General features: G+C 41.2%; 1 protein-coding gene across 1 annotated transcript in view; it reads right to left on the bottom strand.

The window, feature by feature from the left end:
- Positions 1-267: 267 nt before the first annotated feature.
- CD96 (CD96 molecule) overlaps positions 268-15,760 on the bottom strand; it is a 38,664-nt gene continuing 23,171 nt past the window's right edge. Inside the window, exons 10-15 of the mRNA XM_014570360.4 lie at positions 14,130-14,204; positions 9,058-9,132; positions 5,463-5,543; positions 4,619-4,708; positions 2,811-2,934; positions 268-1,785 (exon numbers count right to left, since the gene is read on the bottom strand). Coding sequence (XP_014425846.4) covers positions 1,677-1,785; positions 2,811-2,934; positions 4,619-4,708; positions 5,463-5,543; positions 9,058-9,132; positions 14,130-14,204 — 554 coding nt within the window. The 3' untranslated portion in view covers positions 268-1,676. The remainder of the gene's footprint in view (positions 1,786-2,810; positions 2,935-4,618; positions 4,709-5,462; positions 5,544-9,057; positions 9,133-14,129; positions 14,205-15,760) is intronic.

Genomic DNA, 15,760 nt, shown 5'->3' with positions numbered 1-15,760 from the left:
TAGAATCCACCATGGATATTGAAAGGCAGATTTATGTCATGGGGCAGCTTTTCTGAATAGCAGTAATAGGTGCTATGCTAAACCCTGAAGTCCAAATTGGGCTTGGATCAAAAACCTCCAAGGAAAACCCAGGGTGGTGCCAGGAATGAAGTTAGTTATGAACATGGCATTTTCCCCTGAAAGCCTTGGAGATCGGATCATTTATTAAAACCATGATAATGACCACTGGCAGCCATTGGAAATTCCTTGCTCTTTTTTTTTTTTTTTTTTTTTTTTTTTTTTTTTTTTTTTTTTTTTTTAAAACAAAGCTTGCAGCCATTGCCTAGCAGCATTTCAGGGTGGGATTTTTGTGGGTTTTTCTACATTTTCCCTCAAGTTTTAAATGAATATGCTATTATTTTTCTTTGTTTTGTCTTGTACTTTATATGAATGGCTCAGTGCAGTTAATCATATATGTTTCACACTTGATGTAGATACATTTCAGTCCTGGAAAAGGTGATCCCTTTTCTGTGCCAAGAAAAATACAATAGCACTTGTAAACTCCACAACACTTCTATTGCAGAAAGTGCTCTTATTCCATTACGAAACCAACACATCGTGTCTGAATTTTGACTCCTTGTGAAACAAACCTTTTGTTATGATGGTATTTCTTTACATTAATTGTACTGCTCCTAGTTGAAGATTGATTTCGTACATGCCTGAAAGTTGACTTCAATATTAAGATATATTTTGCAAATGCCAAGAACTAAACCCGTTCTCAACAGGATTCTCTCAGCTCACATTTACAAATGAAGAGTGAGAAATGAAGAACGGTGTTCTTTTTTATCTACTGAGGTCAATATATTTGATATACAATAAAAATATACCTCAGAAAATATTTTTACCTTTGAACAATTGCTATTTTCCTTGGAAACAGTCACTGTTTCAATATCATCCCCCCTTTGGATGGTTATGCATTTCAGTCCTTTAGTCTCCCACTCAAGATGACATGCAGGATAGCCTGACTTCTTCTTGGTCTGGCAGATTCAAGATACGCAGCCAGGTGCTCTTAGCTGTTTACGTCAGAGGAAAACGGCAGCCTCCTTTCCCTTCAGCCTTTCCAGGTGAGTCCTCATTAGATGCCACTGATATATGTGGACAATTGACCTACAATGAATGCTCCTGCTCTTTAAAGGTTAGCATTGGCTAACCTTACCATATATCAGTATTTGTATAGTAAGAAAGATTATAATTTTAAAAAACTGCTCATGCATGTGTCAGAAAGCTTCCAAAGTATCACTAAGACTGTGGAGTAATTATGTCTGCCATATACTTAAAGTGATCATCATTATAGGCATACTAAAAGAAACGGCTTCAACATTTTTCCTAGGAAGATTAATAAAGTGACACATGTGCTAATCTACTCCCATTATTAAGACAGCATAGTCCCATCTGATCACCCAATCCAAGCTGAGCACCTGTAAACTTCAACATGCTTCAGTTAGACTTCAGTCTGTCAGAGGAACGGATGAAAAAGCGTACACTGGAGTGCTTTGCTTTTGACATTGTCGGTGTAGAAGTTTGACTTTGAATATAGGTCATTCATACTGAACTCCAGCAACCTGCATCTTAAAAGGCTTACGGGGTGACAAGATTTAATATTCTTTGAAGACTGTTCAGGAAGACTCCAAGAAACATTACAAAGTTTCCAGTTCATGGCAGGATTGGGTAGTTCCATCAGATTCTATCATGGATGCATACTTTATTGGAGGTGGTGGGGGCTTGAAAGATGGAGGTCTGTTCATACTAGAATAACAAAAAAAGTTGTTGAAAACACAACAGCTAACGATGTAAAAATCAATATAAAGTTAATAGAGAAAATGGCAAGAAATAGAGAGCCAAAAGGTAAGAGAGAATTTTGGCTTCTTTCTTCTCTAACATTTTATAGAGCTCAAGGTTGTTCTCTCACCTTCATATTCTAACTCCAGGGGTGGGAACCTCAGGCCCGGGGGCCGGATGCGGCCCCCAGCTTGCCTGGATCCGACCCCCGAGGCTCAGCATTGGGGAGCCTGCACTGGTGCTCCAGCACCCCTGGCATCCACCCGCATGAGGTGGAGCACACAAAATCTAGGAGCCTGGGTCCTCCTAAACTGTGGTGTGCAAGGGGAATGTGGGGAGTGGCTTTCTCCTTCTCCTTTCTCACTTGTATACACCCCCAACTGATTTTTCTGTGGGTCAGGCCCCCTCTCTGCTCCACCGGCCCAAAAAAGGTTCCCCACCCCTGTTAATCTATTCTGTGGCTCAAAATGATGTTCTGGCATTAATGTGAGCTCTCTTGTCCCCCACCCCTCCCACCTCTGTGTGCAACACACATTTTTTACTCCTTGAGATGGTGAATAAGGATGCAAACTGTTACTTGCATTGATATATATGGAAACACATTTACAAAGATTTACAGCTGCACATGGAAATTTACAACCCTCAATAAAACAAATGCCCTGTCTCAAGGGGTTAACAATCCAAGGATCAATACAACTTTACTGCAGTTAACTGCTTATCCAGAATAGCCAGAGTATGTTTAAAGAGGTTTAGTTTACAATCTCTATATTTCCCCAAATATTTAATGAGACTAAGCTCTCTTATGTAGAAAGTTAAACTGAAGGATATTTAACACTAATCTTCAGTTACATGTCACACAACAGTATTTCCATATTTTTTGTTTCTATTAATGTACACAAATGAAATTGATCTGAACTTGAGTCTGAAACTTTTTGTTGGAGCTCATACTAACATCTCTATTTCTCCTCACCATTTTTTATACTAATACTTACATTTCTTTTTGGTACAGACACCATTTTCTGATTCCTAAAAGGATTAGAAAAGAGCATAACAGAAGCAAGATTGCTACAACTGCTGGCCAGGAGAAATGAACATTCTCTGGTTTCACCTTGGTACCTGAAAAAGGCAGAGAAAACGCTATAATTCCAAGGCATGGAAACACAGCCCTCCTCCCCCGCCCCCAAAAGGGAATTTCCGATTATTACCGATCCTGTAAACCTCATTTCATGAGGTATAAGGGATCTATTGGCAAAGGCTTCCCCAGCCGACAGATCTATGTCTAGACTGCCGCGCTGTGCCAGATCAGCTGATCGTCGGCACAGCGCGGCAACCATGTTTATTTTAATGAAGCGGGGATTATTTAAATCCCTGCTTCTTTGCCTATGCCTGGTAAACTAGTTTACACATGGCTCCGTCGACGGAACCATGTAGTCTAGACATACCCTCAGATTTCCATCTGCACCAAACCTGGGGGGACAGACCTAGTTTTCCTATATTTTCCCCAAACCAGTTACAAATATTTCAAATATTAAGTAGAGATTGTGTCCTGAAAAGATTCTCTGTGTGGCTAACCAAACACAGCCCCCTCAGAGAATGCACACCAGGTTCATGCATGTTGTGTGGGTGTGTTAGTTAATTCTACCAGACTTCCAGTGCTGTTGAATATGTTCCATGATGCTCTAGCTCTAAGTCAATACTGAGCTAACCGAAGGCTCAAAATAATTTAAGGTAACACCAATAATGCAGAGTTGCAAAAAAAATTGGGTCTGATTGCGATACAAGTTATGAAGGATGGCAGCAAGAAAATCCCTCTTACTTACTGTGGACCAGGGTGTGAACTCATTATTCACACTGTTGTGCAGTTGCTCACCACACTAGTCCATGTGAGTCAATTCAACTACTCGTGTGACTGACTGCTCTTTTAATGTGAATGAAAAGTTTACAACCTGTCCCTCCAACTATTAACTTTAGCTCACTGTTGTTTTCCCTCTACCCATAAGCAGTAATAGCTCTGCTCACTGTACTACAAGTAGTACGGGAAACTTGCTGTAACTTTTCATTTACACATTTCTGGAACACATTCTGGTTTGTATGATGGTTACAAGGTACAACATCCTGACATTCCTGCCAGGGACATCACAGCCACAAACTCAGCATTATCATTATTACCTCCAATGAAAACTACTGCATCATAATGGATGTGAAATAAATTAATGATATTTTAGCATAAAAGCTATGTTGTTAGTCCACTAGCAATCAAAGGGAGGGGGGGAGGAGGATAAATACCAGTAACTTACTGATATATTTGTGGAATTCTATAAGTGTGTCATATTGTTTAAAGTTGCAGTGCATGAAACGTCACAAACCGATATCATCTTTCAGTTATTGGTGGCTACTCACAAGTAGCACACTCAATATACTATTTTGCTCAAGATGGGCTAGGATAGACATATCAAAAGCCCCTGTGATTATCTACACTGTGAAGATAAGAATTGTCATTAGACCTTCATATACTGGTCTGTTCCTTTTTTGGTTGGTTTTTTACTACGAGTATAACTACCCAAAGCTCTGAGGATTACTCTCTCATGTTCTTATATGCAAACAAATATTTATGAAGAAGCAGGCCTGCCGTTGGAGGGAAGCAAAGGGGGCAATTACCCTTGGGTCTGGTGATTCAGAGGGCTTCCCATCCCTTCCACCAGAGACCCCACCCCTTCTGGGAGGGTGGAACCACTAACCCCCTGGTCCAGGGGCCCATGGTGGTCCCTGTTAAGGAAATAATTTTGAATGAGTAGATTACCTGTACCATTAGCCAAATTCCTTATAGTCGATAAACCACTGAGATTAGTAAATGAAACTGGATCAACAATTGTGTTGGAAGATAGGGTGCCTAAGAAGAGACAGACATATAATGTAAACAATGTGTTTGACGTCACTGACTATGATGTTTAGAAGTCACTTACAGGCAGTCCCCGGATTACGTACAAGATAGGGACTGTAGGTTTGTTCTTAAGTTGAATTTGTATGTAAGTCGGAACTGGTACATATTGTAGGGGAAACTCTAGCCAAACATTTCTCTAGAGCTCAGTTTTATTCTCCCACACCTTACTTCCCTCAGTCCTTTATTCTCAAGCTGAGGTGTCTGCTGAGAAAAGCCGCTCCGCGTCTCCCTGGTCTGCTGGGGGGGGGGGGCGCGCTAGCTTCGCGTCTCCCTGGTCTGCTGGGGGGAAGCAGCTAGTGCCGGGTTACCTCACCCCATTTGTAAGTAGGGATCCGATGTAAGTCGAATCCATGTAACCCGGGGACTGCCTGTATATAGCTCATGGCAGCCTGGAAATCAACTGCCCGAAGCTGAGTGCCCACTTTCATTCAAGGGGACAAAGTCAACTTAAGTTTGGACCCAAGATCTAAATTTGATATAAACAACATTTAATACAAATTCACAATTAAAAAAAATCTCCAATAAACAGTGACTTTAGTCACACAGAACTTCTGGGAGAAGTAACCATTTCACTTGCTGTGCAGATGGAGAAATTGAGACCTAGAAATATCAAGTGAGTTACCAGATATAACTGAGTATTGTAGCAGAGCCAATAATATAACCCCACAACTACATGCAATTCTACATCTGCCCCTGCACTTACGGTGTGGCAGGGTTACATTTTCCCTGGAGAGGGTTGTGTTCACGTTGCTGTATTGGGCTACTGTAGTAGAATCACTCAACCCTATATAAAAAACAATCAATTTTCAGTAGTTACTTTACAAGCCATTAATTACAGCAATACTAGGCTCAGTTTATGCCCTTTTCTCTTCTAGTTTCTGGGAGTAAACAAAAGAGCAGACCAGCCTAAAAAATGTAGGTATAGTGACTGGTATCTAAACATAATAGACTCAAGTATAAACACGAGGAGTAACATTAGTTCGTACCAAGGGCTTTGGTTCAAACTATTGCGTCCCGGCACACACTTCCTCATTTGAATCAGCTGTAATTCGAACTAGCACGCCGGCGAGATCTTGCTAATGAAGCGTGGGATATTTAAATCCCCGCTTCATTAGCAATTTCGGTCGCCTACATTAGCATCACTAGTCTGAACTAGGGAGTAAATGTAGACGTACCCTTAAGAGATTAAATAATTGAACAGGTAAAAGAAAAAAAAATCCCTATCTTCATATGAGGCTTCCACGATATGTGACTTTTGGTTCTGACCAGAACAGAGAAGTCAGCAAAATTTTTAATAACTTAATCAAATATTGTGAATCCTTTAAAAAAATCCAATTCAAATTTTAGATCAGCAATGGGCAACCAAGTCTACCGAGTGGGCTGAAAGATTGAAATCAGTCATGTGCACTAACCATGACCCCAAGAATAAGATTAAATACATTAGTACATGACATGCTGAATATTTCAAAACAATTCAAAATGCTTTAATCATTCATATATTAATAAAACTGTCATCAACTTCAAAAAATAAAAATGAAACATTTACACTTACTTCACAACATCGAGTTCCTGCCTGGCCTCTGCCCTGCCTCCTCTCTCAACCATGTCCCATGCCTGCTTCTCCCTCTCCCTCCCTGGTCTTCTGGAGCACCAGGAATTGACTCATTTGTGCCCTTTCTCTGCTCCTCCTCTCCCTTCCAGAGCTTGAATGCCACAAATCTGCTGAGGCATGGAAGAAGGGGCAGAGAGCGGGTGCATGGGCTGCTCATAAAACCCCTTTGGGTCGTATGCAGCCCGTGGGATTCAGGTTGCCCACCACTCTTTTAGATGGAAGTTTACACAAGGTCTTTTTTATCCAAACAGAGTAGGCGCTTAATTTCCCATGGGGATGAGCATTATATAAAACACCACACATACTTATTTATTGAGCTCTCTTAATTGCTCTATAAAGCAGCAATATGAACAGCATTACATATTTATTAGTGTTGTCTATTTGTATTATGGCAGCACATAGAAAGGATTCAAGTGGGATCAGGACCTCATGGGGCTAGACTCTATGTAAAGACAGTCAACAGACACTCCTCCCAACCCCGAAGAACTGCAATCTAAGTATACAAAACAAGTCAAGAGTGAAAGAAAGGAAATATTATTGTTAATATATCCTACACACTGCCGATTCACCAACTTGGTCAAAAAGGAATATACCTGATATAACTCTCCTGCCTTTTTGTAGTGTTTGTCCATTGTTTAGCTAAAGCTTAAGACATTATCCCATTCAGGTGTGTCAGTAACTCATTGCTACTCTTTGCTTAGTTTGCGTTCGCCTTTAATACATTTAATATGTTAGTTCTGCCCCCAAACCTCTCTATCTTAACTTATGCCGTATCTTATTTTTTAAAGATTTTTATTTTTTATTTTGAAGCTGAGGAAAGTCCCTGCACTGACACGCCTAGAGACTCAAGTCCTGCATGTAACGACCCACACAGAGCTTAGGCAGAAACCGCTTACTTTTAAGTGCCTTATCAGTGAGCCACAAACCTGACATGAACCCACAGATTCCAGACTTTTCAGTATTTGCCTTCTCTGCTAAGACAAAACGTCACCAAGTAATGCCATGTGAGGTGGTGGTTTCTAAGATGTGTCATCCTGTCAACCATAAACTAAAACCTGACCCATTTTGCATAGGCCACCAATGATATCAGATATGGAAACCATTTATAGTCACTGCTGTCTAGAGCTATATTTAAACCAACAACTCTACATAACTTTTGACAAACTCATGCCTTGTTCTTCTGTTCCAGTACCTCAGTAGTCCTTGTCATGACAAACAGAAACTCTAAAAAAGCTAAAAGACATGAATGTCTTTTGATATATTTTGTTATTGATATATTTTGTTATCAAGTTATTACTTATGTGTGCTTCAAGAGGCTGTTTGATGCTAATTCAGACCACAGACACTCATCACAGGAGCTTGAGTTGGGATGCCTAAGGTGGAGGTAGAGAGGACTAGGTAAACGTGGGGTTTGAATATTTACTACAAAGATCATCAAACCCATTTCCAACTCTGGATTCATCTAGTCTGTGGCCTAGCAATTACACTTAGGAGTGATCACACAAGCAGAAAAATGAGATGCTACCTGTTTTAGGTCACAGTTTGCCTAGCTGCAGCTTGCATAAATTCAGATCCATAAGCCTGAAGTCAATGGACTAGAGAAAGTATTAATTCATGTGCTAACTGTTCACCCAGGTCAGTTCAAGAAACATATTTTTGTTGCAAGTCTTTTTTCCCTAAGGCTCTAAATTCTTTTAAGTGTGTGGAAATAAATCTATTGATGGAGGGGGAAGCAAAAACACATTAGGCATTCCTGTCAAGAATACAGCCCCATGTTCATCCAACATCAGACTTTGCATTAGAACACAAAGTAACATTCAGGAACATGTGTCAAACAGATTTGGTGTGAGAGATCAATATTAGCTTGTTTGATTCTAAAGTTCACAAAAAAAAAAAAAAAAAAAAAACACCACCACCACAACCACCCCATCTTAGGAACTGAATAACATGCCACAGGGAATTTCTTCTCTCAGCTTGCAAGGCAGCACTCATGCCTTAACCTGCAAATATTACAGCTTATGAAAATGGTACTACTTGGAGACTAGCTGGCTCAGGAGAATGATTGTGAGCTAGGAAATCTTTTGTATCCAGGTCACTGGTTTTTCCCTGACTAATGACTGAAAACCATTGCAACCTGATCCCCCAGAAGAAATAAATTAGGGGCATCACCCTGTTTTCTAGAGTCTATATCCTAATAGTTATCAGCACAAATGTTAACACTCAGCACAAAGACCAATGGTTCAATGGGCGAATTGAGATTGGGCTACTCTCTGCCATTGGAGAGAGTTCCTAGGTCTCTCTCAATTTGAAGCACAACATTAGGTAACGTCAGGGGGTAGTCAAGTTAGTCTGTACAGGATAAACTTAAAAAAACAACAAATAGTCTGGTAGCACTTTAAAGACTAACAAAACATGTAGATGGCAGCATGAGCTTTTGTGGGCATGTCAGTTTGGATCTGTGCGAGTTTCTTTGTGAAGTTGATGGATTTCCATGAAAGCTCGAGCTACCATCTATATGTTTTGTTAGTCTTTAAAGTGCTACCAGACTATTGGTTGTTTTTTTAAGTTTAATATTGCTAAGTTTGCATTGATACATAAGCAGTTGCCATCCTCCTTTATCCAGAATCTTTTATTTAATGAAATCTTACAAAGAAAAATATAACTAGAGAGATAGCGGTCTACTTACGCTGTGATGTTTCACTCTCACTGGAAGCTGTGGCATTGGTATAACGTACTATGTCTGTGGTAGAATCAAACTGGCCTGTTGGAAAACAAACAGTTTGCAAAAGTTGTGCTAGAAAACAGGCTTACCTCTCCTGTCTCCAGACTGGATGATGATTAATTCCTTTTTTCTACATTTATCAACAATTTTGGTTAGTTTAGACAATCATGAAGACGACCTGGATGGATCTTTCTTTACAGAAACCCAAAGCAAGGTTTGGGATTTGTCATATCACAGGAGCACAGTATGAGCTGTGTCAGATTTGGGAAAATTTTTAAGGAATCCAGTCTGAGTTTTCCAAAAATCTGGACTGATTTACCATTTCAATAGGAAAATCAATGAAAGCTTAGGGGTTTAAATTGAGTTTTGGGGCTTGTTCAAAACTGAAGCCAGACATACATCTGCCTGAACATGTATGAAACCAACCTGTCCTTGATCAGTCTCTAGCAATACCATGTTCAGGTGGTGTGTCAGGACCCTCTTTGAAACCCACTTGCAATTCTCCATTTAACAAGTTAAAAAGAATCAAGTAAAATGGTAAACAGTCTAGAGCTGAACCAGTTATTTGTCAGACACTGAAACTGAGGCAGAGCGCAAGCGATTCTCCCACATGGTTCATTTGAGACTTGCTAAAAATGCCAGTCCTTCCTGACACTTGTCTGATTCTGCAAGAATGGCAGTAAGGCATCTGAGAATGCTTGCAAGCCTGAGAAAGTGAAACAAAGCTATTACCTAACACTCAAAATGCAAGTGTCTCCAGGTCCTGCGCAGGAGAGATTAACATGAAAGCTAAGCAGAAAACAGGCTGCAGTTGCAAGAGCTCCAACACTGCCCCCTCTGAGTCTTACAATCTATTTGTGTGTGCTTTCTGCTTGCATCAATCTCCTTACACCAGCTGTCTCCTAGATGCTCATTAAGAGTGCTGTGAAATAAGAAGTTGAATCAAACGACTTTTACACTAATGAGGATTTAGAGGGAAAATCCTCTGCTCAGTAACTCAGCTTCCTCCGAAGACTTTTCTGAAGAAGCCTATGATGACATTGAAACAAAATACAGGACTATGTAGCACTTTAAAAGCTAACAAGATGGTTTATTAGATTATGAGCTTTTGTGGGCCAGACCCACTTCCTCAGATCAAATAGTGGAAGAAAGTAGTCACAACCATATATACCAAAGGATACAATTTAAAAAAATGAACACATATGAAAAGGACAAATCAAATTTCAGAACAGAAGGGGGATACCGGGGGGGGGGTGAAAGTAAATGTCTGTGAGCTAATGGTATTAGAGGTGATAATTGGGGAGGCTATCTTTGTAATGGGTAAGATAGCCAGAGTCTTTGTTGAACCCCCCGCGTAAAGTGTCGAATTTTAGCATGAATGACAGTTCACAGGATTCCCTTTCAAGTGCAGATTTAAAAGGCTTCTGAAGCAGGATGCAGGTAATTAAGTTGTTGAGACAGTGTCCTTTCTGGTTGAAATGGCAAGAAACTGTTTTTTCTTTGTGATCCTGTCTAATATCTGTTTCGTGGGCATTGATCCTTTGGCGAAGACACTGTCATTCATGCTAAAATTCAACACTATACGCGGGGGGCTCAACAAAGACTCTGGCTATCTTACCCATTACAAAGATAGCCTCCCCAATTATCACCTCTAATACCATTAGCTCACAGACATTTACTTTCACCCCCCTGGCATCCCCCTTCTGTTCTGAAATTTGATTTGTCCTTTTCATATGTGTTCATTTTTTTAAATTGTATCCTTTGGTATATATGGTTGTGACTACTTTCTTCCACTATTTGATCTGAGGAAGTGGGTCTGGCCCACGAAAGCTCATCATCTAATAAACCATCTTGTTAGTCTTTAAAGTGCTACATAGTCCTGTATTTTGTTTCAGCTACACCAGACTAACACGGCTACATTTCTATCACTATTCTATGATGACATTGGCATGGAAAGAAGTGGGTAAGTTATTAGAGAGAAAGGAGCTGTGTTATGCAAAGTGCTGGGTCACTCAGCTACCCAATAACCCTTTCTATTGCACAACTATAACTGTGTGAGTAGAACCAGCTACAACACCGCTGGACCCTGTGCACAGGAAACAAGACATGCAGAAGTCCTGTTTACACCACAGCTTTTTACCAGGGGTTCCTGAGCCAGCTATAAAATGTTCTACTTAGAATAGCAGACTCGATTTATATTTGTAGTGTAGTTGAAGCCTTATTTGGATTTCTCACTTATTTATATTTGCATATTGCAAAGCAAACCTAGAAAGGTAACATTTTATTTGCGACACAGGGAAGGTGAGGCCATATCTTTTCTTGGGCTAACTTCTGTTGGTCAGAAAGACAAGCTTTCAAGATTACACATTTTATCTGGCAGCAATTTGGTGGCCTCCACATAGTCCAGCTGGCAGAGTCATGCTTTGTCATGTTTCCCCCCTGCCCCGCCACTTTCTACTATTTCTATGTCTTTGCATTATGTTTTGACTCTGCATTTTATTTTGCATTACCTTTTTACCTTCTCTTAAGTACTAAGACATTCACTTTCTTCTTCTGATGTCACCACTTAACCAGGTTGCCAAAGCCGGTCTACATGTTTAGGTTAATATTGTAAAACGGAGATAATTTGCATGACTCCACCATTTAAGGAATATTTGCAATACCACAATCAAGGATGTGGGACTTTTGCCATCATATGTAAATTTGGGTGTGTAAAGCTTGTAAAGGTACCTTTATATATTTCAGGCCAGATTCATCTGTTCAGAAAGTGGAGGCAGTTCCCATTGACTTTCACAGGAATAATGCAGTCTCCTGGAAGGCTTAATTTGACCCAAGAGGTGGAATTAGCCAAAGGTTTAGGGTTCTTGCTGAGTCAGCTTGATATTACAGGTAAATATGGAACTAAGGAAAGTGTATTGTGAGATAGGAAACCTTGGTATGTTCTGAAAAGTTTTAATGTGTGAATGCTTGTCATTAAGAGGATAAAAACTCTCATGGAAACATCCCACTATCTCAAACTGGGTGCACTAGAGTCACATAACTAGGAGAAGCTAAATTTAAAACAATCACTTTTGCCCTAGTTATTTCGTGCCATCATAGATATGTCACGTTGGCCTTTCTGTGATGTTTAAGATGACAAAAGTCCAGTGCCCACAGTACAGCTGACAATGCATCTGTACTTGTAATATAGAAATGTATTTTCCTTTCTACACCATGACCATGGTGTGGTTCTGAGGAGGAAAATGTGATTAGAGTAGTTTGTTGAACTGACTTCTTCATGCCCATTTCTTCACAGGGGTTGTATCATTTGTGCTAGATTATACTATGTGCCAATTGCTGCCCAGGTGAGAGAGAGAGAATGCCTGCCTAATCCTGGACCATACAAACTGCTGAAGGGAGAGACAATGAGACTCCATAATGCAAACAGCCCTTTAAAAGGGCATTATTAGAGAAGCACAGTGAAACCTTTATTACCTGGCACTCAAGGGGAATTGAATGTGCCCGATGACAAAACATATTGTTCTGCTCCTGCCCCCTATCAGCAGATTGGGCTCCTAGCAGCTCAAGGCAGCTGAGTGGGAAGGAGGCACCTGATGATGATATCAGTCAGCAGTGCCGGCTGTAAGAAGCCTCACAACAGTGGTAGGGGGCACAATGCTGATTAACGTTTTCCAGTTAACAGACTGCTGGATAATTAAGGTTTCACTGTACTTGATACCAGAAAGGACCAAACCATTAGGGTCAAACCACATAGAAGAGGCTCAAAACTTAGTCTGCTTTTGACTCATGCAATTCTCATGTAGTTGTCATGTGGACCAGGAAATTAGATGTGAGCTAATCTCTGCAGGGGAGCCCAAATAAAACCCTGCATTACATTTTCAACTAGTGTTGGTTGAGCAACAGATTTTTTGTTTTGATATAATGGCAATTCCAAAAAAAGGGATGGAAAATAGTTTAGGATCAAACAAAAAAATTTTGAGACAGAAATTAAATGCTTTGTTTTGATTTTGAGCATTTTTTAAATACTCGTTTTAAAAAAAAGTAAAATTCAAGGGATTTGTTAAAGAAAAGGTAATTTAAAACAAAAAAAATCAAAATGCTTAATCTTGAAAGTGTAGAAGTAAAATCTTTTTGACTTTCTTAGTCTTTTTTACTTAAGCACGATGGCAAAATTCACAAAATGTTTTGGAGTAGCTGAATCTGCATATTTTTTAACCAAAAAAGATTTGTGAACAATTTTGTCAAGTTCTGCTTCCAGTAGAGTCCAAAGTTCTCTCCATCCATGTGTAGAATAAATGTTATGTCCACCAAGACATGTGTGGATACGCACCATCAATAGAAACAAATGCAGCTGGCTGTGGGCTCATCAACTGGGCTGCTTTTGACTCTCTCCTTGGCTGTCGCCCAAGCACACAGCTTATAGGGAACATTGGTGGAGTCATATTTCACCGTGCAAACCCAAGTGTCAGCAAGATCCACTAAGACTGCCACAGAGGAAGATAGGGAATCACTAAGTTGAGTCATAGATTATAAATATTTTATTTCTCTAGGCACTTTGTATGCTCTGGTGCTGCAATACTTGGTTTGAGCTTTCAGTATCTGTGAGATATATGAAAAAATAACTGTCTTTTGAATTATAATATATACATGCACAGACACACAGAGTATTTTTGGTCAATTCACCTTCTGAAGCTGGACCATATTTTCGGAAACACAATACATACTACTATATCATAACTAATTTCTCATAGTAGTTTGTTGTTAAATGGTCATCTACTAGGTTGTTTTTAATCAGCCAACTGCAAAGGTGGGTGCAGTAATACCTTTTTTTGGATCAATTACACTTCAAACTACCCAATTGTAACACAGTATGAAATAGGATTATACCTAGGTTTAAATGCAAGTTAAGCACATATGTGCCAAAAAACAGATGTTGTCAGGTATATCGTGTCTGTCTATACTGAACTTTCTTCTTAAATCCGTGCAGCAATACAGAAAATATCTCAGACACAAGAATGAGCCTGAATAATACTTACTTTGTGCAGTGGAAACAGGCTTGGAGGTTACTGGACTTGTGAAGGTTAGGGAAGTTGAAGATACACTTGGAAGTTCTATTTAAAAAAATGTGATAAGGCATTTAGTTCATGGTATCCTTTATTTATTACTAATTCCATTAGTAACTACTACCACCATTCCTAGAGGAACCAACCAAGCTCAAGACCATTGTACTTGGCCCAGTGCTAACATATCATTGGAGACTCTGTTCTAAGTTTATTTACGTTTAAGAGTGGATACAGTAAATAAATTTAGCAAATTAACAAGACAGCTAGAGCAGGATGCTGTGGTTAATAATACAATTATGGTTTTGAACAGGCTAGCTGCATGCACTATTTTTAAGTATTGGGGTTTGTGATGTTTATTTGTGAGGTGAGTACTGTATATTCTTTATTTCTACTTTCAGTTGAGTCAAGCAAGGTCTTTGCAGTGTTAGCCTTGACATATTGGTTCACCATGCAAACCTGCTGTTTACCAAACCCTTCCAAAAGAAGAGGCAGGACACAATAACTGATACAGATGAAAATTATACCATTATTTCTATGCTTTTTTCTTTCTGTAGCGATCACTTAATAGGTCTAGTTAATAATTCCACCATTTTGTCATAATACATGTAGCCCATGCTAATATATATGGGTTACTTATCCATGAATCTACAATGGTGAGTTCATAATCAACTGGTTTTTAAACTACTATTTTTGGATTTCCGTGTTAACTAATACAGGCAGTCCCCGGGGTACTTACAAACGGGGCTTTTCTCGCTCCGGAGGACGCGGGCGGCGAGACTGCCCAGATGCGCCGTGGTCCCACCGCCCGCGTCCTCCGGGGAGAGAAAAGCTACTCCGTGTCTCCCTGGTCTGCTGGGGGGGGGGCGGGGGGGCCAGCAGACCAGGGAGACGCGAAGCAAAGCCACGGAGGACGCGGGCGGCAGGACCACCCAGATGCGCCGCGGTCCCGCCACCCCGGTCCTCTGCGGCTTTGCTCGCGTCTCCCTGGCCCCCCAGCAGACCAGGGAGACATGGAGCGAAGCCGCGGAGGACCCGGGCGGCGGGACTGCGGCGCATCTCGGTCCCGCCGCCCGTGTCTCCCTGGTCTGCTGGGGGGGGGGGTGCAGTTAGTGCCCCCCCCCCCCCCAGCAGACCAGACTTTTCTCGCGGACGCCTGTGGTAGAGCAGCTGGGGCACTGCCGGTTGGTTCCTCAGCACTACTGGACCAACCCGGCAGCACCCCAGCTGCTCTGCCCCTGGCATCATGATTCAGCTGCTGCTGGTCAGTTTCAGCAGCGGCTGAATCAGGACACCTGGGGCAGAGCACTTGGGGTGCTGCTGGGTTGGTCCAGTAGTGCCGAGGAGCGGCGCTACTGGACCAACCCAGCAGCACCCCAGCTGCTCTGCCCCAGGCATCCCCAAGTCAGCCGCTGCTGAAACCAACCAATGGCTGACTACAGGAAGCCCGAGGCAGAGTTGCTCTGCCCCGGGCTTCCTGGAATCAGCCGCTGATCAGTTTCAGCAGCAGCTGACTTGGGGACACCTGGGGTACAGCAGCTGGGGTGCTGCCAGGTTGGTCCAGTAGCGCCGAGGTGCGGCACTGCGGGGACCTACCCGGCAGCACC

Source organism: Pelodiscus sinensis, chromosome 1 (assembly GCF_052426305.1).
Source record: "Pelodiscus sinensis isolate ZL-2025 chromosome 1, ASM5242630v1, whole genome shotgun sequence".
Lineage (NCBI taxonomy): Eukaryota > Metazoa > Chordata > Testudines > Trionychidae > Pelodiscus > Pelodiscus sinensis.
This window is presented reverse-complemented; position numbering and strand designations above follow the sequence as displayed.